This window comes from Erithacus rubecula, assembly GCF_903797595.1.
Source record: "Erithacus rubecula genome assembly, contig: SUPER_Z_unloc_4, whole genome shotgun sequence".
Taxonomy (NCBI): domain Eukaryota; kingdom Metazoa; phylum Chordata; class Aves; order Passeriformes; family Muscicapidae; genus Erithacus; species Erithacus rubecula.
In genome coordinates, this window is record NW_027635670.1 from 216,860 (window position 1) to 239,941 (window position 23,082).

Below are 23,082 nucleotides of genomic sequence, written 5' to 3' on the forward strand. Positions count from 1 at the left end.
ATCACACCATTTTTGAATTTAAAAACGCATTGTTTGAATGCTTGACATTTGATACTAACTAATTTCTTGTCCTCCCTCTTTCTGATGCACCTGCTCACTGTTATCAGAACTTTTATTGTTAGGGAAGGGTTTCACGTACATACTGTTCTCTCTTTTGGAAGACTGGGAAAAGAAAGCAGCAGAGAGATTTCCCAGCTGCCTGATTTTTCATTGTAAAACCCAGAAGTAAATCCCCTACTTAAAAGCAGCAAATAATCTGTAATGAATCCATTAGAACAAATTCCTTTTGTGATGTGCAGATGTAGGTGCTGTTTGTCACTTGCTTAGGACTTGACCGTGCCATTCTTTGCCGCATTTTTAACTTATCTTTGCAAAACTGTCTGGCAAAATCTAAAAAGCAAGTATGAACTGAGATCTATAAATCTATAAATTATAAAGTGTCGTGTTGTTATGCAGCATCTGAAGCATGTCTCAGTTTATCTGTAGTTATGTTTGAATGCATTATACTCTGAAGCTCATTATATGCCTGAAGCTTTTTTGCTGCTGCATCAGCCCCTTTTTAGCATCATTCTACTGGCACAATCCTAAGTGTTTCTTCAAAGTAGAAGAACAAGCCTTTGAAATAATTACAAAAGCTGAAGAGTATTGAGATTCTTATTACTTTAATATCTGATACATCCTCAATAAGAGGATTTTACATTCAACAGATATTTTTGCCACAACCCCATGCAGTGCTACAGGCTGGGGATGGTGTGGCTGCACAGGCAGAGAGGTACTGATGGACAGCTGGCTGAACATGAGCCAGCAGTGTGCCCTGGTGGCCAAGAAGGCTGATGGTCCCTGGCCTGTCTCAGGAATAGTGTGGCCAGCAGGAGCAGGGAGGTCATTCTTTCCTTGTACTTGGCACTGATGAGGCCACACCTTGAGTGCTGAGTCTAGTTCTGAACCCTCAGTTCAGGGAGAACGTTGAGACACTTGAGCACGTCCAGAGGAGGAAACAAGGCTGGTGAGGGGCTTGGAACACAAATCCTCTATGGAATGGCTGAGGGAGCTGGGGTTTTTCAGCTTGGAAAAAGAAGACTCAGAGGTGACCGTATCACTCTCTACAATTTCCTGAAAGATGGTTGTGGTCAGATGAGGATTGGTCTTTTTCATCAGGCAGCAAAAGACAGAATGAGAGGATACAATATGCAGCTGTATCAAGGGAAAATTAGGTTAGATACCAGGAAAAACTTTTTAACTGAAAGAGTGCTAAAGTACGGGATGGGCCGGTTCCAGGAGGTGCTGGAGTCACCATACCTGGATGTGTTTAGAACAAGACTGCATGTGGCACTCGGTGCCAGAGGAGATCGAGCATGGGTTGGACTCGATGATCTTGAAGATCTCTTCCAACCTAGTCAATCTGTGAATTCTCTGACAATCTTATATAGGGAAAGCCTGGTCAAATCATGGCTCATGTTGGCTACTTTAGCTAAGGAGGAAAGGACTGGGGAAAAGAGACTCAGCTGAATTCAAGGTAGAAATACAAGTTCTAGAACTTTGTATATATTCTGTGCTTATATGGTAGTGTATAGTGATTGGTTAAACTATGCTTATTACTATTGAAAAGTATGGAACTGAAGAAAGCCTGACTGTTTCCAAAGGCCAGGCTTCTACATTCAAGTGGCTCTCTTTTGCATCTGCCTGGGGACTCCGCGTCACTACGGACCCTCACCTCACACCCAACACATAAGGATCTCTGTGGGTTGAGTCACCAGCAAAGTGAGCTAAGCCTGGGACCATTTTTCCATGGGTGAGCAGAGTTGATTTCCAGAGGAGCTGCATGCACTTGATCCCTCCAGGCACCCAATATTTTCTTTCTCTCTCAAGCTGGCTCCCCGATTTAACTTGGCATTCGGCAAGAGAAGAGAGTGAGTACATGTCATTTCTACTGGCATTTAGCTATGCAAATGCCTGCAGGGAATCTTCCATGGAGCATGGAGCCTGGGCAAACACCTGTGACAGTGTGGCTTTGGACTGTTGCAAAGGGTCCTTCTTTGGGCTCCACATCTGCAGGCCGTTGCAGAGCCGTGGGCCGCAGGCTGCAGCCAGAGCTGCAACACAACAAAACTGTGGCAGCCCAAGAATCAGCGCACGGCTCTTCTGGATGTTCTGACGCTTGAAGTTGCCCGAGGAACAGCAAGCAGGACGAGAAGAGCTTTGCATCAGGAGGTAAGCCAACATCTCCCTGACCCAAAGGGAGGTCAGGAGGCTCCAAACTGAGTCAAAGCAAAGGTGAACACGCACCCATGTGCACACCGCAATATCCCTGGAAATTTATTTCCCTTGCTTCTTCTGTCCCCTGAATGTCATTGGAGAAGTTTGGCTTTTGAGAAGCAAGTGACATGCAAGAAGGTAGAAGCACACTTGCTTTTCATCAAAGCCTTGGAGACCAAAAGTCATGTTTGCTTGCATTGCTTGGGCACCAGCTGGTCCACTGCATTTTCTGAGTTTGCCTGGGATGTCTCATGTGCTGGCTCACGGAGCGTGAGCATTTTTGCCAGTGCTTTATGGCTGAGGAGAAACTGCCAGGCTTTTCCTTTGTATCAGCTGTACAGGAGATGGGGTTGCTGGGCACAAGTACGGCAACCAAGGCAGAGCAGCTGCTCTTGTGAGGTCACAGCAGCGGTGCCACGTCACAGCGCTGTCAGCACAGCGCCGTCCCGGAGCGCGCAAGGCCTCGCTGTCCAGAGCGGCTCTTGCGCTCGCTGGCTGCGGGAGGATCCTTGTGATCGAGGATTTCTCAGCAGACGGTCTGCACCCCGAGAGGAGTCTTGATTCTTCCCTTGGGTGGCATTCAGTGTGCAAACCTGCAGAGGACTGCCAAAATGATCAGGAAAGTCTGTGCCACGGTTTGCACCGTTTTTTCTGTTGTCTACACCGGCTACTACCTGGTGCAGCTGACGCGTAAGTGAAGGTTTATCCTGGGGGTGACATCACCTGGCCTGTGCTTCACTCTGCTCTTTATGCCCGAGGAGTGAGCGAGTTGATTTGGGAGAAAAATGACCATTCAGCTGCCCCCACTATGGGAAATCTGTTGCCAACAGGGTCAGTTCCAAAGGGGGTGTCTGTACCAGGCGCTGGGTGGAGAGTATTTGCAATGGAACCTGCAGCAGGTTGCGTTCCCTGCACGGGACAGTGTGTGGCAGTGGAGTCTGTCATTCCTTCAGCTTGCTGCTTCAACCTAGAGCACCTGCAAAATGCAGACTCTAAGGAGGGATCCTCAGAAACACTTCTAAACATTCTGCGCTTCTCTCCGGGAGTGAGGGAAAGCATCTTTGGCTGCACATTCTGCCATTTAGGGGCCTTGGCCGTCTGACTTGACCCTTTATGGTGTGCCAAGACACTGATTCCCTTGGTGATGCAGCACAAACTCCAAACCAGTTAGGGTTTGATGCTGAACCCAGGAGGGCTTCCCAGGGGTTTTTAGCAGAGTGCTGCCAAAGGGAAGAGGTCCCATGGGGGAAGCTTTCCTTGGCTACGGTCTTCAGAAAATTGATGGGCATTACTGCATGCAATTTGTGAGGAAGTACGTAAAACGCAGCAAAGAGAAGAGGAAAACATTGCTTGAGCTGTTGGGCAGAACAGAAACTCTGGCTTGTTAAAAAGCAGCAGGCAATTCCATGACCATGTTTCTATTTCTCTTGTGGCACAAGAGGCCCAAATGTAGACAGAGCCTAGGGCACTGTCCTTGTTGTTCTCTGCATTGCCGTGGGAAAGAACGGTTGGTCCTGGAGGCATGTTGGGAAAGGGGAAATGTTCTCTGTTGGGACTAGATGGTTCTGTGCTACTCCACAAGACAGGCACGTTTCTAAGGGCATCTGGCTCCTTTTCCTTTGCTCTCTGCAGGTCACCTGACACGCGCATGGAGAAAAGACGCTCCTTTGGTGAGTGGCGAAGGAACTTGTGACTTTGCTGGCGTGTAAGAATAGTGGGGCAAGCTGTGAGCTTGGCCTGTTGCAAGAGAGAGTAGAATGCCAGCCTGTGAGGCTGATAAAAAGCCCAAGAGGCTCTTGGCCTCAGCAGTAGCAAAGGGAGCACTGCCTCTTTCCTCATTTTCCAATGAAAAGCCTTTCAAGAGATGAAAGCCAAGTCTGGCAGCTGAAATGCACAGCAAGATGGAGTCCCAGCTAATTCACCCATCTTCGTAGGAGTTTCATAACTCTGCAACCTACTTGTGCCAAACTCTGTGATTTCCCTCTTCTGACTGTATATGCAGCTCAACAGAAATCAGCTCGTCAAGGAGAAGATGTTCCCTGTGTCTCTTACTGCTCTCTGTCTGCAGGGCTCACCAGCAGGCTCCGCATCTCCTCAGGCTCCCTCTCCTGCTGAGGAAGAGGCAAAAGAGGAGCAAAACAACATCAAGACGCCAGCTGCTGCCCCTGCACAGCCACAACATGCAGAGCCAGTGAGTGGCACCTGTGGTTGCCAGTGCCTTTGGTGCAGAGCCAAGCTTCAGGTTTTGGATGAGTCAGCCCTTGGTGCTGGTGGCTGAGGGTGCTGAGGGCTCTGTGTCTGCCATGGCCTAGTGCTGCTTCAGCCAAGCCAGGCACCCCTGGCTGATAGCTTCAGAATTTGGACATGGAAGCAGCTCTTTGCTGGGATGCTGGGAGGGCCCAAGAACATCTCTTGGCATCAGACAGCGGGCAGCATTAAATTAGGGCCAGTGTAGAAGTGAGCCCCTTGGTGCCCCGTGTCTGTGCAGGCTGCCTGTGCTCAGCAGGCAGAGCGTTCCAAAGGCGCAGACCACAGCCTTGCAGGATACTCAGGAGACACTGGCCCCTGGAAAGGACCCTGGCCCTCTGCATGGGCTAATTAGCTGCAGGAGCAACATAGACTGCCCTGCACTTGCACAGGGTGCCAGCAGAGCTTGATGAGGAGAATCCTAGGCAACTTAGCATTGTAAAGAGCCGTGGGTCTGGGAAGGGCTGGGATGCAGCTCTGAAGGGCCACTCCTTCAAGCCTGAGATGCAGAGGGGAAATGAGTGCAACAGATCTGAAAAGGCGCTTGCTCTGGGGTGTCTTCTTAGACACCTGCATGCCAGCTGCGGGCTATCTTAGTTGTTCAGGTGAACAAGGAAGTAGAAAAGCAACAATGCTGCTCTGGGGCCGAGCTCTGATCTCCTTCTGGATCTTTGCAAATGCCTCAATAGCTTGTGGCAGGCCTCTTGCAGAAAAGCTGATAAAATGTTGCATGTAAGAGTCAATCCATGAGCTCCTGTATCCAAGTAGCCTATGGGGTTTTCCCTTTGCCTCTGAGTAGGGGACATCCAAAAGCCCCCAGCCAAAGTGGCCAGGCGGTGGCTGACAGCACCTCCCTAAGGCCTTGCCTTTGCCCTGTGCTCAGCCACCCTTCTGACGGGCAATCCTTTCCTCTCCAGCTCCACACACACTCTGCACTTCAGCGTGCCGCCGGAGCAGCAGCGCCTGCGGCTGCCAGCGCTTGGCCCAGCAGCCCAGCCCGGCAGCCCCAGAGGAGAGAGGAGCAGAGCCCGAAGACCCTGAGTACGTCTGGTGTATTTCTTGTCTGCCAGAGCACTGTGTTGTCTGCGTGTCTCGCTGTTGGCCGTGGCAGAAGCTCCTCCTCGGTTCAGTGTCTCACAGGCACTTGGGACTCCCTGCAGAGCCTGTGCCTGTGCTCTGAGGCAGCGACAGAGCGCTGGGGCTGCTCCTGGTGCCCCTGAGGGCAGCTGAGACTGCCTTGGCTCTGCCCGGGCTGCTCTCCGTGCCAAAGACAAAAGCAGAGAGGATTGCTTCTGCTTGAGCTCGCCCCAGTGGGGCTGCACTTAGGTCCATGTGTGGAGAGGCATCTGTGTTTGACAATGAGTGCCTTGCACTGCTTTTGTCTTTCAGGGAGCATTGTGAGTCTGGGCCAGCCAAGACAAAGGTACACGGAATTTGAACCACTTGGACAAGGGTAAGTGTGATGCCTGCTCCTTATACAAAAGCGTGGGCCAGGTCTTTGCCTGGTGCAATATCAAGTGTCAAGTCAGGCAAGCTCCAAACATGGTAAAACTCAGCCTTTCCCTCCTGACACCTCTCAGGACTGCTGAGTCAGGGCAGTCCAAAGGCATCCTCAAAGCCAAGTGGGTGCCGGCAATGTCCTGCTTGCGGCAAGGAGCAGGACCCTCAAGATCTCCTGCCTCTGCAGCTTTATGGCCTAGAAGAGCACCTTGGCACCCAAAAATTATCAGACTCTCAACCACAGTCTTTGGATTATGATTCTTCTTCACTTTTTTACATGTGCAAGAATGCACACCCACACATGAGTACAGTTGCCCTTAGGTTTGGAACAGACCTAATTGGGCATGTGCCTTGGAGATTTGCAGCAGCCCCTGGTCTTCATGCTGGAGCTGGGTTTGCTCTTGCACACCCTGCCCTGCATGGCAGAGCCTGGTGGGCTGACGAGCTACGGGCTGTAGAGACGCTGCAGCCAGGCACTTTCTAGAGAGGCCCGGCAGCCTGGGGACGTCTCCTGCCTGGGCTTGCTTTCACTGCCACAGACTGAAGGGCTTTCTCTGCTGCTGTTTTCTTCCTAGGGCATTTGGAGCTGTTTATAAAGCCCTCGATGCCAGCACAGGACAGCAGGTAAAGTGTCGACACCCCTGGCAGATTTTGAATCTCTGGAGCGCTTTCACTGCTGTGAGCTCAGCCTGGAGCTTTGGGTGGCTGTTCCCTGTCTGCAGAAGAGGCTGTTGCTCTGAAGCACAGTCTTGGCTCAGAGTGCAGAAGGCACTTGGGACGGGCTGTGCTGCTTCTCCTAAGCTCTGCTGTCCCGTACCGGGGCACTTTGGCACAGCTCGCTGCGTCGTTGCACAAGCACTCGCTCCGTGCTGCCTGAGATCTCGCGCACGGAGCGACTGCTCAAGTTAGTGGTTTCCAATGTCCTTTTAGGTGGCCATCAAGATCATGAGCCTTCATGAGAAGAGATCCGAGGAGCTGGCTGTCAATGAAATCCTGGCCATGAGGGACAACAGGAACGCCAATATTGTCAGCTACTTAGACAGGTTGGGCTGTTGTCATGTCGCTGTTCCTTTAGATAGGGCAAGGCAGAAGAGAGCCAGCCCTTTGGTGCATGGCACAAAAGGGAGCTGTTGATGATTTCTCTAGTCATCGCCAGGGCATGGCAGGAGGTGGCACTCAGCATGCAATAATCTCTTGTGGCACACGTAGCTTGGAGAGCAGGTGCAAAAGCCTGGCTCAGGCCCTGGGGTGAGCGAGCTGTGGCCATTGCTCTCTCGCCATGCTCTGCTTTTCTTCTTGCAGCTACCTGGTGGATGGGCAACTCTGGCTGGCCATGGAGTTCATGGACGGTGGCACGCTGTCAGATGTGCTCAGGGCAGTGTACCTGGAGGAAGGACAGATCGGCGCTGTCTGTCGGGAGGTGAGGGATGCCGCTTGTGCTTGCCCTGGTCTGCCCAGCATGGCCCTTTTCAGCTGGTGGGTAGGAACAGCAGAGATTTCTTGCTCACGGCTTTCTTTTGGAGCTTCTGTCACATCATGGAGAAGAAGAAGAAACATCTGGAATGAGCTGCCTGCCGGTGTCCCTGCACTCCCTGGGCTCTGTCCTTGCATGCTTGCATACTGTTTGTCTTCTGGTGCTCATGCTCCCTCGCTCGCTTGGTTTCACTTCTTTTGTCTTGTCAGCTTTTCCTCTCAACCTTTGAATGCAGCCTGTTTCACTGTCCTGCATTCCTTGCCCCTCTAAGCTGATTTGTGGGTGGCAAATTTTCAAATTCAGGGCAATGGAGATGTCCTCAGCCTCAAAGGAGAGCGTTTCACATGGCATTGGATTCTAGACACAGGTCTAATGTGCTGCTTCCTCCTCTGCTGCCACGAGGCTCTCAAGAAAATCTTTGCCATGACACCTCTTAGCCAAAATTCATGTGAGTTTTACCAAAACCAGGAAGGGCTTTAGGAATCTCAGATGCCTTCCAAGAAGACAGACCTCTTCAAAGAGTCTTGAAGCAGCACGCTCTTTCCCTTTCTCTTTTCTCACCGTGATGTTGCGCCCTGCCTCTCAACTCCATGACACAGCTCTCAGTCTCGTAGAGCCCTTTCCTTTTCTGTAGGTTGGAATCAGGTGCTGAACTTTTCCCCTTGCCTCTGTCCTTTCTCTCTCAGTGCCTGCAAGGATTGCATTTCCTCCATTCCCGCCAAGTCATCCACAGAGACATCAAAAGCGACAACGTTCTTGTGGGGCTGGACGGATCTGTCAAGTTGGGTGGGTATCCCTGGGCAGGTGCAGCGTTGCCAGCATGTGCTCTGGGGCTGCTTTTGGGTGACTGCCAGTTGCCCAGAAATGCTGCTGGGCCAGTGTGTGCAAGGTGAGGGTGTTCCTGTGGCAGCCAATGCCTTCTTTGGCTGGCTCCGGCCCCGTGGGAGCAGAGCACGGCTGCTTTTGCAGTCGGTGCGGTGTGGTGGCCTTGTCAGGCATGGGGTGGGCAATGCTTTTGGGGGGTTTGGCCGGGGGAGCTGCCCCTGACAGGCTTTGTTTTTCTCCTCAGCTGACTTTGGCCTCTGTGCTCAGCTGAGCCCCGAGCGCAGCAAGCGCAGCTCCAGGGTGGGCACTCCCAGCTGGATGGCTCCGGAAGTGGTCAGAAGAGAAGCCTACGGCCCCAAAGTGGACATCTGGTCGCTGGGGATCATGGGGCTGGAGATGGTGGAAGGGGAAGCTCCTTACCAGAGGGAGGCCCCTGTGAGGGTAAGGTGCAGCTTCTAAAGGGGGCTGCTTCTAAAGGGCTGAGAGCTGTTGTGGCTAGGAAAGGAGCAGCTGCAGTGTCCTCTTCCATTTCTTGTAGGTGTTTGAACTGATACAAAGGAACGGGCCCCCAAAACTTCAGAACCCCAGGCACCACTCGGTTTTTGTGCGCGACTTCCTGCGGTGCTGCCTGCAGGCAAACGAGGACAGGCGCTGGTCTGCCCAGGAACTGCTGCAGGTGAGAAAAAGCAAAGCGGCCAAAGGGCCTGCGAGCTGAGGAGCCCCGCAGGAAGGGATGGAGAGGAGGGTGGGCCACGTGGGCCTGGCTGAGACAGGGGCGGCACAGGAAGGCCGAGGGGCCGATACTGCCCTCGGTCCTCTTTGTGCATCTTCCCGGGAGCCAGAGCAATCCTGCTGGAGCCTGTGGTCTTGCCAAGTGACAAGGGTTCCTTTCTTGTTATGATTTTCCTCTGGGCAGCATCCATTTGTGACTTTCGGCCATCCTGCCTCCAGCCTGGCTGCTCTCATCACCTCAGCCAAGCAAGTGCAGGAAGAGAGGAGAGGACACGTGCCCTGCCAGCTGAGAGGAGTGGAAAGGGGACGCATGCTGTTTTGGCCGAGATTCCGCCATCCTCCTGTGTTTGTTAAGGATCTCTCCCACAGATAATATATTCCATCTTTGAAGATTTTCTTAGGTTAAGTTAGGTTTTAGTTAGGACTATAGAGCCTAGAAAGCATCGTTAATGGAGCATTGTTTAGAAAAGAGTAGATGTATTGTTGATGTAGGTTAGTTCAGAATTATCCTTGAAGGAGAAATAAGAATGAAGCATTGTGAGTCTGGGCCAGCCAACGCAGAGGTACACGGCATTTGAACCACTTGCACAAGGGTAAGTGTGATGCCTGCTCCTTATACAAAAGCGTGGGCCAGGTCTTTGCCTGGTGCAATATCAAGCGTGAAGTCAGGCAAGCTCCAAACACGGTCAAACTCAGCCTTTCCCTCCTGACACCTCTCAGGACTGCTGAGTCCAAAGGCATCATCAAAGCCAACTGGGTGCCGGCAATGTCCTGCTTGCGGCAAGGAGCAGGACCTGCAAGATCTCCTGCCTCTGTGGACACAGCTGACCACCAGAACCCACATGGTGAGCGAGGAGCTGCCCTCTCCAGCCCGTTCCCAGCCGAGACCGGCGTGGCCGCTGCCGCCCCTCCCGCCTGTGCTCCCGCTGCAGCTGCCGGGCTTTGGTCTGTCTGCAGCACCGGGACCGAGGGCAGAGAGAGTGCCTGCAGCTAAAGAAAGGACTGGAGCCGAGGTATCTGTTCTGTTTTCTTGGCAGTTTTAACAACTGCTCTTGTTTCTGCTTGTGTGGTTAGATATATTAGTAAAAGAGCTGTTATTCCTACCCCCTTATCTCTGCTTCAGAGTCCTCAATTCAAACAATTATAATACTGGGGAGGAGTGGAAAGTCTCTATTTCAAAGGGAAACTTCTGCCTTTACTGGCAGACACCTGTCCTTTCAAAACCAGGACAAGAAGGCAGGAGCCTCCCTTGGAGTGGACAATGTTAACCCCCTCCTTCTCCCCAGACTATTATAATTTTAAAATTAAGGAGGTCTGAGTCTCAGATACAAGGATAGGAATAACCATTGTTTACTAATATGTAGAAGAAGGCAAACAAAAAACTGTGGAATTAATAACAAATTTTTGCAGGGGCCCCGTGACAGCCTTCTGGGCCGAGATGGGAAAGGACGGAGGAGAGGCTTTGCTCCACAATCCCCTCTGGGCAGTGCCCCAGCAGGACCACACAGAGCACCAAGCTGAAACATCAGGAATGAGGAGAAATCCCAGGGCAGTGTACAGGATGTATCAGAGGCTCCTTAGCGGTAGCTGGAGCTGCAGCAGAAGAAAGGCAGCTCCTGCTTGGGTTCCTGCAGTGGTAGTGGAATTCCTTTTGCCAAGCAGTAGTTTGACGGTCTTCCTTCAAAGTCCCGAGAGAGTGAGAGAGACAGCAGCTGCCCCTAGTCCCGTCCTTTCCCTGCAACCCATCATGCCCCCAAAATTTCCCAGTATCTCCTCCCTCAGAGAGAAACTCCCAAAGAAAAAGGAAGGGAAGTCAGATGCTACAATTCTCTCTCTCACCTTGTCAACTCCTTTGTTTTCCTTAAGTACCAGTAGTTTGCTAGCAACATGTGGGAAGAAATTCTGTAAGTAAGGAGGAAGAAAGCCAACCCCCACAAACCATGTTCCAGGATGGGCAAGTATACCAGTCTGGGGTTTCTCCTTTGTCCCGAGATCACCCCAGAGAGACATGAAGTGGTTCAAACCCTGGTTCTCTCTGAAGCAGCCAAAGAGAGATTGCCTGAGACAGTTGTCTCTTGTTCCAAGGATTGTTTATTATTTCTTATCTCAGGGACTTTTTGCCTGGCCAGCAGCGGTCTACTCAGCCTGGCATCCATGGTGGAATCCGCCTGGTGAAAGCAGGGCTTATCTTATATAGTCTAAATCACGTGCTACATGTTTACAATAATTTTCCAATACAATACAATCTTGTTAAAAGTTCCAGCTCTGACCCCATCCAATCTAAAAGTGCCAACGTGTCACCCAACATGGATGATATGGAGAAGAAGGAGGAAAAGGTGTCCACTCCCTAAATTCTTCATTTTGGCCACATGTCCCTTATCATAAACATTCCCAAAAGTCTATTTATCTACATTCTAACAATCTAATTTACACTTCACTAATTTTGGTGACCTGTTTCCATTCTCTTTGTGCTGACAACTTCTCCCAGAGGTTAGAATTCAGCGCCTGAGACACCAGGGTCTCACTCAGGAGTCTTTGAGACCCTTGCCAGGGGAGTTTTGAGATCCCCAAAGAGGCCGGAGCTATGCCCTGGGCTCCCACAGGCAAGAAGGGGAAACGTGCTCCAGTTGCAGCAGGTGAGGTTTAGGTTCACCTCAATGGCAGTTGGGTGGTCAGTGCAGGAAGATCCAGCTCCAGTCTCCAAGTTCCTTTCAGTGTATGGCTGTCTGCAGCCTGGATCCAGAGTGCCCTGGCTGGAAGGCTCCTGTGACTGCCTTTGCACTCAGGGTGAGGATGCCCAGGAGCTGCTGAGGCCAGCAGTGGGGATGAAGGCTGGGCCGTGTGGGCTGGGAAGTGGCTCTGGGACTGTGACATGCCAGGGCATGGGTCACAGTAGGAGCTGTGAGCAGGGCACAGCCAGCTTGGCAGCTGAGTGCTGTGGTTCTGCTGGCTGTGTCATCGCAGAGAACAGTTCACGCTGTCACCTGTGTTCAGGGGCAGCAGCAGGCAGTTGGGTTCTGGCAGCCAGTGAGTGCACACACTCAGGGAATTCTGGGCTGAATGGGAGCTGGGAAAGATGAGTTGAAAGGCAGAGTGAGAGCTGGGACCCTCCGGACAGGGTGCTGTCCCCAGGGCTGGGGGAGGAGAGGCTTGGGGCTCTCAGTGTGGCAGGTGCCCAAAGAGGCTCTGGGGACATTCCAGCTGCCTCCAGCCCCCTGCTCCTTTCCAGCCAGATGTGCTGAGCCCCCTTTCTTCGTGCAGGCCATGTCTCCGACGCTGACCTTCATCCTGGCTCTGTTAGCCACCCATGCTGGGCTGAAAGTGAATCTAAATATTGACAAGGATGAAGTAAAACGAATGCTGGAGCATGAGGAATATCTCCATCGGGAGATGACTCGGCTCCTGAAGGAGATGCAGGGCAGCAGTGGCACCACGGAAGCCCTGCTCTCACTGGCACTGCAGCAGCAGTGGCTGCTTTGGGCCAGTGCAGCAACCCTGCTTCTGGGCCTGCTGGGTATGGGCTGCTGTCTGGTCAGGAGGAGGAAGCACGGCTCTGCCAGCTGCAGGGACCAGAGGGGAGCCAAGAGAAGGAAGGCTGTCAGCAGCGAGGAGAAGGTGAGCAGGGAGAAATTTGGCTTATGAGAAGGTCAACAACAAGGAGGACGAGAAGGTTAGTAGCCAGGTGAAGGTTGGCAGCAAGGAGAAGCGTGGCAGCAGTGAGAACACTGGCAGTGAGGAGAAGGTCGGGAGCAGGGAGAAGGTCGGTGAGTTCAACAAGAAACTCAAGGGTGCAGACAGTGGTGGCAACACTTTGGCTGTGCCCACCCCATCAGCAATGGGCACATCCAGGATAAGGCTGCAGTGGGCCATCGCAGCCTGGTCTAGTTGAGAATGTCCCTGCTCATTGCTGTGGGCTCACGCTGGATGGCCTTTCAAGGTCACTGCCAAGCCCAACTGTTCCATGATTCTACAGCAGGGCCTGCCCAGCACGAAGGTACTGAAGGAGCTGGTGGACGAGCTTCTTGGTGTCTGCCGAGTGCTTTCCCGCAGGAGCTTCATGCCAGAGTTGCACCCGGACCCTGGGTGCAGCTGTGACACCTGCTCGGAATGCTGCAGCGTTCAGGAGAGCAACAGCGTCTACCGCCTGCTGGTCATCCTGCGGCCACCCCCCGGCCACTCCTTCAGCCTGGAGAGCACAGAGCAGCCACCAGCCAGGCGCTTCCGTGTGGCACTGGAGTGCCTGTGCTCCGGGGAGCAACTGCTGGGGCACACGTGCTTCCTGCATGCCTCTGGTGGCCAGCTGCCCCAGGATCAGAACTGGTACCTGTTGGACACCCTCTGCACCGGCTCATGCTTAGATCCAAAGAAAGTCACCCAGTGGGTCCAGATGTTGGTAGCATCGGCCTGGCGCTGTTTACCGCAGTCCAGTTACTACCATCTCACAGCACTGCCCTCCAGCAAGTCCTGCAGCTGGCAGCTGAGCAGCACCTGTGGGCTGCACTGCAGGATTGAGCTGGCTCTGGCTGTGCAGCAAGACAGCTCAGGTGCCTACCTGAGCCTTGAGTAGGCAGCAACCAGCAAACAGCAGCACCGTGTGGGCCAGAGAGCTGCCGCCTCTCACACTCACTGCCAAGTGGCCACCAATGCAGAGGTGACAGCATTGTGTCCAAAGGAAGCTGTTCACGTCTTGACCAGTTAAAATTTCAAGAAATCTTTACAAATCACCGCAGGATCATAATGGACTCTTCTTCTGTAAGCCCACTGGCCTGCACAACTCCCCATTCTTAATTTAATAAAAAAGCATCCTCTAAAGATTGTAAAATTAAGTTTTTAAAATAACTTAATAAATACAAAACAATAGAACAATCCAAATCACCAATAGTAAGCACTTCAAAAAGAATGCAAGCCGTATTTTGAGGGCCCAGTGTCCAAAGTGGTCCTTGTACCACTTCAAGGCTGTCCCAGTCTGATAGGTCATTTCATTATTCAGTTGACAGTCCGTGCCTCTGCAGTTTAGATTGATTTCAGACAGAAATATCCTTTGGACAGGACCCTTGCCTCTGACTACTCAACCATCTGAAAATACAAAGCCAAAGGCTTTTGTTACTGAACATTGTACAGTTTCAGTTCACTGTGAAGAGCAAACTGCCTGCTCACACACCTGCCTCCTCCACGGACCAGCTGCGATGGGTGAGGGTTCCCCCCGAGTAACTGGGATGGTCCAAACGCCTCCCGCTCCTGGCATCACCTTCACTTGGTAAAAGCTGGGCAATCCCATGGCTACAGCAGGCACAGATTCAGCCAAGCCGTGGAAGGCACAGACACAGCTGAATCCCCTCTGTACTCTCCAACACGTGCAGCGCGCTCTGTTCTCCGCTGTCATTCCCGGCGATGCCTCAGCCCCGCATCCCGAGCTGTGGCCGCACCAAGCCCTGCGCGCCGGGCACGGCGAGCGCCGCTCCGCAGGGCCGCGCTCACTCTCAGCTGCTTCGGGACAGTTTGGGCTATTTCCCAAGAGTGTGGTTTGCTGGAGCCGGAGAGGAGCCGGCAGTGCCTGCCCGGGCCCGGCTGTTCGGCACGGGTTGCGGTCCCTCCGCAAATCTGCTGGGAAGCCGGCGGGGCAAAGCGGCGCAGGGAGCCCGCTCGGCGATAATCCCGCTGCCCTGGCTACAGGCAGAGCAGGGAACCAGCGGGCAAGTCCCGCCGTGCGCCGCCGGCCGCTCGCACACTCGCAGCCTTCATCCTGCATCCCGAATCCGTCATCTCTCATCCTTCATCCCGCATCCCTCAGCCCCCATCCTGCACCATCCCACCCTGCGTTTCGCTCAGGAAGTGTTTCCGGAGCTCCCCGCGCAGCCCTCGCTCCATGTCCATCCCCAGCCCCGCACCTCGCCTCCCGCCCGGCGCTCACCGTGGAGGGAAGGCAGGGCGCGCCTTCCCAAAGCGCTGCCCAGGGAGAAAGCCGCCACCAGACATGCCATGGGCACCGCTGCCCACCCGACTGCTGCCGGAGGAGTCTCCAGAGCCGCCTCTCCACCCCAACAGGCTGCGGGATGCGGGCAGGCAGGGATGGTGCTGGGGCCATCCCTGCTGGGGATGGGGAGAGCGCCGGGGTCGGGGCACCCTCGGCGCTGGGAAAGGCGGGCAGCGTGTCCCCAGCCCCCTGGTGGCTGTGGCTGCCGCTCTGCCCAAACACGCGGCAGACGCTTGTCCCGGGCACTGGGGCACCCAAGGTCGCTCGCAGGCTCAAAATGACGAGGGCAGCCAGCATTGTCCCCAGGCCCCGGCACAGAAGAGGAAGCATTTAAAGCACGTTTTCGTCTGCACTGATCTCTGTATTTACGTTCTAATATTACAGTGTAATGTGTTTTTACAGTTTTCTGAGGAGCAGAAACATTCTTAACTCTGGAGTCGTGAATCCAGGCTCCTTTGCCAGCAACTTTGACTGCAGCGTGGATGGTCACAGCAGGACTTGGAATGGTCCTTTCCACTTGGCTTGTAGAGGATCACCGTCTCGCCACTTCACACAGACCCAGGCTCCAGGCTGGAAGGGGTGTGCAGGTGTGTCCAGTCTCACGGGTCTGAATAGCATAATGTAATTCTGGAACTCCTGCAAAGTAGAACCTTAAGCCATTATATACCTCTGTGCATTGTTTTCCCTTCATGTGAATTTCACCTGGAATGTATGGAATTTGATATGGCTGCCATACAGTATTTCACAGGGACTGATGTTATCTCTCACGTAGGTTGGATGCGGATCCTCAGTAAAGCTTTAGGCAAGGCTTGAACCCTTGTCATGGATGTTTCCTGACAAATTTTGATCATTTGTGCTTTGAGAGTCCCATTCACACATTCAACTTTACCACCCACTTGCTTGTAAAGGTTTATAAGGTTCATGCAGATCCCAAGTCATTCCCAATATATTGCTTACCTCTTTAACCACATTTTGACAAAGTGTGGTCCCCTCTCTGATGACATCCCCAAGAGAACCTGAAACCTCAGAATTGTATGATTGAATAAAACTTTCACCACCTCCTTGGCTGTGTTGCTGTGACAGGAGTAAGCTTCTAGCCATCCACTGAAGGTGTCAACTAATACCAGTATCTACCAGTATCCCTCTTTGCGTGGTACCTCTACAAAATCTAATTGCCAGGACACCTGAAACACCGGGCATAACAGCAAGGGCTGGTGGCCTTCCCTTGTCGCCAGTGCAGACAGAGCCCACATACATCATAAATCCAGCATGTTCCATTTTTCCAAAGGCTGCCTGACAGTATCAGAACCATTAGAATTCCAATTATTTCATTTCACACATTTTTCATGCCATTACCAACACTCAGGATTTGCACCAGATCACCCTCTCCCCTCATCTCTTTGCTATTAAATATTTCAGTCTCCCAAAACCCTCACGACACCACCGACACTGGTGATGGCCACAGGGGGATGTGATAATTGATAAAAGATTTGTGTTAATCATAATAGTACTGGGGTTTGTATAAACCACAATCCTAAATTCTGAAGTGAAGCATGTACACTAGATAGAGGAAAATGTATTATGAAATAATTCTGTTTTAAATCCCCTTGTCATGAATATTAATTTTCTAAGTAAGTTGTACCTACTACCACTTTGCAAAATCAGACTTTCCATAGCCCAATAGATTTTGCAAGATCGGACTTCTGCCAATCTACAAGGAGCAGATTTCCCAATTTCTGTTGCTTTTATCTACCAAGACCAGAAGGTTATCTATGAGACTTCACTCTCGCCCAGAGCCTTTACGGATATTCATTTGACCACCACTGCTTACCTGGCAAAATTATAACAACAAAAAAACAAAAATTTGGTTTACTATAAGAAGACGCTGCAAACCATGGTTCAATGGAGTGTGGAGTGGGCAGTGATCCCTCACGTCCCCAGCACTGCTTAATTCATCTATATAAAATAAAGCAATCACAATTTTGCTGGATATCGAGACTTTTTGTTTCTCATTTATAACAGGGAGAAATGCTGGTCCTGGACTGCGGAACACCATCCACTAATGTCATGCTTATTGAGCCAGCTTTGTGAGTCCAGCCTGTGACCAGCTCCCTCAGGTACCCCTGGTGGCTTGACAGCCTTGCCAAGCTCCGTTCCCTTTTCTGGACATGCTCCAGCCCCTCAATTCCTCTCGCTAGGGGACGAGAAGTGGACACAGCACTCGAGGTGTCACCTCAGCAGTGCGGGGTAGCTCTTGCCTAGCAATGTGTCGTCAATTCAATAAAAGGGTGTACCAAGTAGCTGGCTTCAAATAGTCAGTATAAACCTAAGGCTTTGAATACTGGAGGCATTATTAATTCAGGCCACTTAGAAGCATAGCAAACCTCACAGATTTCTGCTATATGCAAGATTTTAATCACAACATGCTGTTACACATCAGCTCTCTCCTTACCTTGATTTTCCCAGAGAACTTCCATTAACTTCAGTTGAAGATGCACATACAGGTTATGGGAAGGAAGATTTCATTGTGCTCACACATTCTGTTGAGACAATCTGCAAGTTCATATTGAAATGAAGATAGAATGAAATCAAAAGTGAGGAAGTTGTTACTCTAAATAGATTGAATTTTTAAACATACTAACTGCAAATTTTTATCAAGTATGTGTCCAAATAGTAATTCTTCCATGGAAGCTCTAAAGCCCAGACTGAAGAACACAGTTTGGTCCAAAAATGCTTTATATTGAAGGTTGTATATTCAGTATTTGAAATGACTGAAAACAAATGAGTGTATGCTCATTAATTACTGTAGGGAACACCTTGCCTTTTGATACACTCATACTAGTTCTAGAGCACTGCATTTAACTTTTCAGTTCTTTAGCCCACAGGACTTCCCTTTTATATCATTGAATAAAAATGAAAACCTATCAAGTAGGCTGTCCTGGTTTGAAGGACTGGTGTCTGCCGATGAAGGCAGAAGTTTTCCTATGAAATAGAGACTTTAATTCCACTCCCCCAAGTATTATAATTGTTTGAATCGAGGACTCTGAAGCAGAGATAAGGGGGTAGGAATAACAGCTCTTTTACTAATATATCTAACCATACAAGCAGAAACAAGAGCAGTTGGTAAAACTGGCAATAAAACAGAACAGATACCTCGGCTCCAGTCCTTTCTTTAGCTGCAGGCACTCTCTCTGCCCTCGGTCCCGGTGCTGCAGACAGACCAAAGCCCGGCAGCTGCAGCGGGAGCACAGGCGGGAGGGGCGGCAGCGGCCACGCCGGTCTCGGCTGGGAACGGGCTGGAGAGGGCAGCTCCTCGCTCACCATGTGGGTTCTGTTGGTCAGCTGTGTCCACAGAGGCAGGAGATCTTGCAGGTCCTGCTCCTTGCCGCAAGCAGGACATTGCCGGCACCCAGTTGGCTTTGATGATGCCTTTGGACTCAGCAGTCCTGAGAGGTGGCAGGAGGGAAAGGCTGAGTTTGACCGTGTTTGGAGCTTGCCTGACTTCATGCTTGATATTGCACCAGGCAAAGACCTGGCCCAAGCTTTTATATAAGGAGCAGGCATCACACTCACCCTTGTCCAAGTGGTTCAAATTCCGTGTACCTTTGTCTTGGCTGGCCCAGACTCACAAAGCTTCATTCCTATTTCGCCTTCAAGGATAATTCTGAACTAACCTACATCAACAATACATCTACTCTTTTCTAAACAATGCTCCATTAACGATGCTTTCTAGGCTCTCTAGTCCTAACTAAAACCTAACTTAACCTAAGAAAATCTTCAAAGATGAAATATACTATTTGTTGAAGAGATCCTTAAAAAACTCATGGGATGGGGAAATCTCGGCCAAAACATCATGCGTCCCCTTTCCACTCCTCTCAGCTGGCAGGGCACATGTCCTCTCCTCTCTTCCTGCACTTGCTTGGCTGAGGTGATGAGAGCAGCCAAGCTGGAGGCAGGATCGCCCAAGGTCACAAATGGATGCTGCCCAGAGGAAAAACAAAAGAAGAAAGGAACCCTTGCCACTTGGCAAGACCACAGGCTCCAGCAGGATTGCTCTGGCTCCCGGGAAGATGCACAAAGAGGACCGAGGGCACCGTCTGCCCCTCGGCCTTCCTGTGCCGTCCCTGTCTCAGCCAGGCCCACGTGGCCCACCCTCCTCTCCATCCCTTCCTGCGGGGCTCCTCAGCTCGCAGGCCCTTCGGCCGCTTTGCTTTTTCTCACCTGCAGCAGTTCCTGGGCAGACCAGCGCCTGTCCTCGTCTGCCTGCAGGCAGCACCGCAGGAAGATGCACAGGAGAGCCGAGTGGTGCCTGGGGTTCTGCAGTGTGGGGGGCCCGTTCCTTTCTATCAGTTCAAACACCTACAAGAAATGGAAGAGGACACTGCAGCTGCTCCTTTCCTAGCCACAACAGCTCTCAGCCCTTTAGAAGCTGCACCTTACCCTCACACGGGCTTCCCTCTGGTAAGGAGCTTCCCCCTCCACCATCTCCAGCCCCATGATCCCCAGAGACCAGATGTCCACTTTGGGGCCGTAGGCTTCTCTTCTGACCACTTCCGGAGCCATCCAGCTGGGAGTGCCCACCCTGGAGCTGCGCTTGCTGCGCTCGGGGCTCAGCTGAGCACAGAGACCAAAGTCAGCTGAGGAGAAAAACAAAGCCTGTCAGAGGCAGCTCCCCCGGCCAAACCCCCCCAAAAGCATTGCCCACCCCATGCCTGACAAGGCCACCACACTGCACCGGCTGCAAAAGCAGCCGTGCTCTGCTCCCACGGGGCCGGAGCCAGCCAAAGAAGGCATTGGCTGCCACAGGAACACCCTCACCTTGCACACACTGGCCCAGCAGCATTTCTGGGCAACTGGCAGTCACCCAAAAGCAGCCCCAGAGCACATGCTGGCAACGCTGCACCTGCCCAGGGATACCCACCCAACTTGACAGATCCGTCCAGTCCCACAAGAACGTTGCTGCTTTTGATGTCTCTGTGGATGACTTGGCGGGAATGGAGGAAATGCAATCCTTGCAGGCACTGAGAGAGAAAGGACAGAGGCAAGGGGAAAAGTTCAGCACCTGATTCCAACCTACAGAAAAGGAAAGGGCTCCACGAGACTGACAGCTGTGTCATGGAGTTGAGAGGCAGGGTGCAACATCACGGTGAGAAAAGAGAAAGGGAAAGAGCGTGCTGCTTCAAGACTCTTTGAAGAGGTCTGTCTTCTTGGAAAGCATCTGAGATTCCTAAAGCCCTTCCTGGTTTTGGTAAAACTCACATGAATTTTGGCTAAGAGGTGTCATGGCAACGATTTTCTTGAGAGCCTCGTGGCAGCAGAGGAGGAAGCAGCACATTAGACCTGTGTCTAGAATCCAATGCCATCTGGCCTGAAACGCTCTCCTTTGAGGCTGAGGACATCTCCATTGCCCTGAACTTGAAAATTTGACACCCACAAACCTGCTTAGAGGGGCAAGGAATGCAGGACATTTGAATGCAGGCTGCATTCAAAGGCTGAGAGGAAAAGCTGACAAGACAAAAGAAGTGAAACCAAGCGAGCGAGGGAGCATGAGCACCAGAAGACAAAAACAGTATGCAAGTGTGCAAGGACAGAGCCCAGGGAGTGCAGGGACACCGGCAGGCAGCTCATTCCAGATGTTCCTTCCTCTTCTCCGTGATGTGACAGAAGCTCCAAAAGAAAGCCGTGAGCAAGAAATCTCTGCTGTTCCTACACACCAGCTGACAAGGGCCATGCTGGGCAGGCCAGGGCAAGCACAAGCGGCATCCCTCACCTCCCGACAGACAGCGCCGATCTGTCCTTCCTCCAGGTACACTGCCCTGAGCACATCTGACAGCGTGCCACCGTCCATGAACTCCATGGCCAGCCAGAGTTCCCCATCCACCAGGTAGCTGCAAGAAGAAAAGCAGAGCATGGCGAGAGAGCAATGGCCACAGCTCGCTCACCCCAGGGCCTGAGCCAGGCTTTTGCACCTGCTCTCCAAGCTATGTGTGCCACAAGAGATTATTGCACGCTGAGTGCCACCTCCTGCCATGCACTGGGACAGCTGGAGAAATCATCGACAGCTCCCTTTTCTGCCACGCACCAAAGGGCTGGCTCTCTTCTGCCTTGCCCTATCTAAAGGAACAGTGACATGACAACAGCCCAACCTGTCTAAGTAGCTGACAATATTGGCGTTCCTGTTGTCCCTCATGGCCAGGATTTCATTGACAGCCAGCTCCTCGGATCTCTTCTCATGAAGGCTCATGATCTTGATGGCCACCTAAAAGGACATTGGAAACCACTAACTTGAGCAGTCGCTGCGTGCGCGAGATCTCAGGCAGCACGGAGCGAGTGCTTGTGCAACGACGCAGCGAGCTGTGCCAAACTGCCCCGGTACGGGACAGCAGAGCTTAGGAGAAGCAGCACAGCCCGTCCCAAGTGCATTCTGCACTCTGAGCCAAGACTGTGCTTCAGAGCAACAGCCTCTTCTGCAGACAGGGAACAGCCACCCAAAGCTCCAGGCTGAGCTCACAGCAGTGAAAGGGAAAGCGCTCCAGAGATTCAAAATCTGCCGGGGTTGTCGACACTTTACCTGCTGTCCTGTGCTGGCATCGAGGGCTTTATAAACAGCTCCAAATGCCCTAGGAAGAAAACAGCAGCAGAGAAAGCCCTTCAGTCTGTGGCAGTGAAAGCAAGCCCAGGCAGGAGACGTCCCCAGGCTGCTGGGCCTCTCTAGAAAGTGCCTGGCTGCAGCGTCTCTACAGCCCGTAGCTCGTCAGCCCACCAGGCTCTGCCATGCAGGGCAGGGTGTGCAAGAGCAAACCCAGCTCCAGCATGAAGACCAGGGGCTGCTGCAAATCTCCAAGGCACACGCCCAGTTAGGTCTGTTCCAAACCTAAGGGCAACTGTACTCATGTGTGGGTGTGCATTCTTGCACATGTGAAAAAGTGAAGAAGAATCATAATCCAAAGACTGTGGTTGAGAGTCTGATAATTTTTGGGTGCCAAGGTGCTCTTCTAGGCCATAAAGCTGCAGAGGCAGGAGATCTTGCAGGTCCTGCTCCTTGCCGCAAGCAGGACATTGCCGGCACCCAGTTGGCTTTGATGATGCCTTTGGACTGCCCTGACTCAGCAGTCCTGAGAGGTGGCAGGAGGGAAAGTCTGAGTTTTACCGTGTTTGGAGCTTGCCTGACTTGACACTTGATATTGCACCAGGCAAAGACCTGGCCCACGCTTTTGTATAAGGAGCAGGCATCACACTTACCCTCGTCCAAGTGGTTCAAATTCCGTGTACCTTTGTCTTGGCTGGCCCAGACTCACAATGCTCCCTGAAAGACAAAAGCAGTGCAAGGCACTCACTGTCAAACACAGATGCCACTCCACACATGGACCTAAGTGCAGCCCCACTGGGGCGAGCTCAAGCAGAAGCAATCCTCTCTGCTTTCGCCTTTGGCACGGAGAGCAGCCCGGGCAGAGCCAAGGCAGTCTCAGCTGCCCTCAGGGGCACCAGGAGCAGCCCCAGCGCTCTGTCGCTGCCTCAGAGCACAGGCACAGGCTCTGCAGGGAGTCCCAAGTGCCTGTGAGACACTGAACCGAGGAGGAGCTTCTGCCACGGCCAACAGCGAGACACGCAGACAACACAGTGCTCTGGCAGACAAGAAATACACCAGACGTACTCAGGGTCTTCGGGCTCTGCTCCTCTCTCCTCTGGGGCTGCCGGGCTGGGCTGCTGGGCCAAGCGCTGGCAGCCGCAGGCGCTGCTGCTCCGGCGGCACGCTGAAGTGCAGAGTGTGTGTGGAGCTGGAGAGGAAAGGATTGCCCGTCAGAAGGGTGGCTGAGCACAGGGCAAAGGCAAGGCCTTAGGGAGGTGCTGTCAGCCACCGCCTGGCCACTTTGGCTGGGGGCTTTTGGATGTCCCCTACTCAGAGGCAAAGGGAAAACCCCATAGGCTACTTGGATACAGGAGCTCATGGATTGACTCTTATATGCAACATTTTATCAGCTTTTCTGCAAGAGGCCTGCCACAAGCTATTGAGGCATTTGCAAAGATCCAGAAGGAGATCAGAGCTCGGCCCCAGAGCAGCATTGTTGCTTTT

General features: G+C 52.3%; 2 protein-coding genes and 1 long non-coding RNA gene across 3 annotated transcripts; 1 reads left to right on the forward strand and 2 right to left on the reverse strand.

Moving 5' to 3' along the window:
* Positions 1-6,361: 6,361 nt before the first annotated feature.
* LOC306814946 (uncharacterized protein) lies at positions 6,362-13,856 on the forward strand. The gene is made up of 10 exons (XM_079331481.1): positions 6,362-6,627; positions 6,934-7,423; positions 8,164-8,263; positions 8,547-8,743; positions 8,841-8,978; positions 9,219-9,379; positions 9,659-9,791; positions 11,999-12,061; positions 12,296-12,649; positions 13,008-13,856. The coding sequence occupies exons 2-10, from the start codon at positions 7,283-7,285 to the stop codon at positions 13,599-13,601; spliced, it is 1,881 nt and encodes a 626-aa protein (XP_079187607.1). The 5' UTR covers positions 6,362-6,627; positions 6,934-7,282; the 3' UTR covers positions 13,602-13,856.
* A 4,808-nt stretch (positions 13,857-18,664) lies between these two features.
* LOC306814950 lies at positions 18,665-19,500 on the reverse strand. The gene is made up of 3 exons (XR_013777289.1): positions 19,449-19,500; positions 19,230-19,367; positions 18,665-18,989 (listed from the first exon to the last, which is right to left on the reverse strand). It is a non-coding gene; the product is annotated as an uncharacterized lncRNA (long non-coding RNA).
* Positions 19,501-19,753: 253 nt separating this feature from the next.
* Positions 19,754-22,723, reverse strand: LOC306814934 (serine/threonine-protein kinase PAK 1-like). Its single transcript, XM_079331466.1, has 6 exons — positions 22,663-22,723; positions 22,251-22,314; positions 21,580-21,628; positions 21,155-21,267; positions 20,779-20,896; positions 19,754-20,029 (listed from the first exon to the last, which is right to left on the reverse strand). The coding sequence occupies exons 4-6, from the start codon at positions 21,250-21,252 to the stop codon at positions 19,823-19,825; spliced, it is 423 nt and encodes a 140-aa protein (XP_079187592.1). The 5' UTR covers positions 21,253-21,267; positions 21,580-21,628; positions 22,251-22,314; positions 22,663-22,723; the 3' UTR covers positions 19,754-19,822.
* Positions 22,724-23,082: the final 359 nt, after the last annotated feature.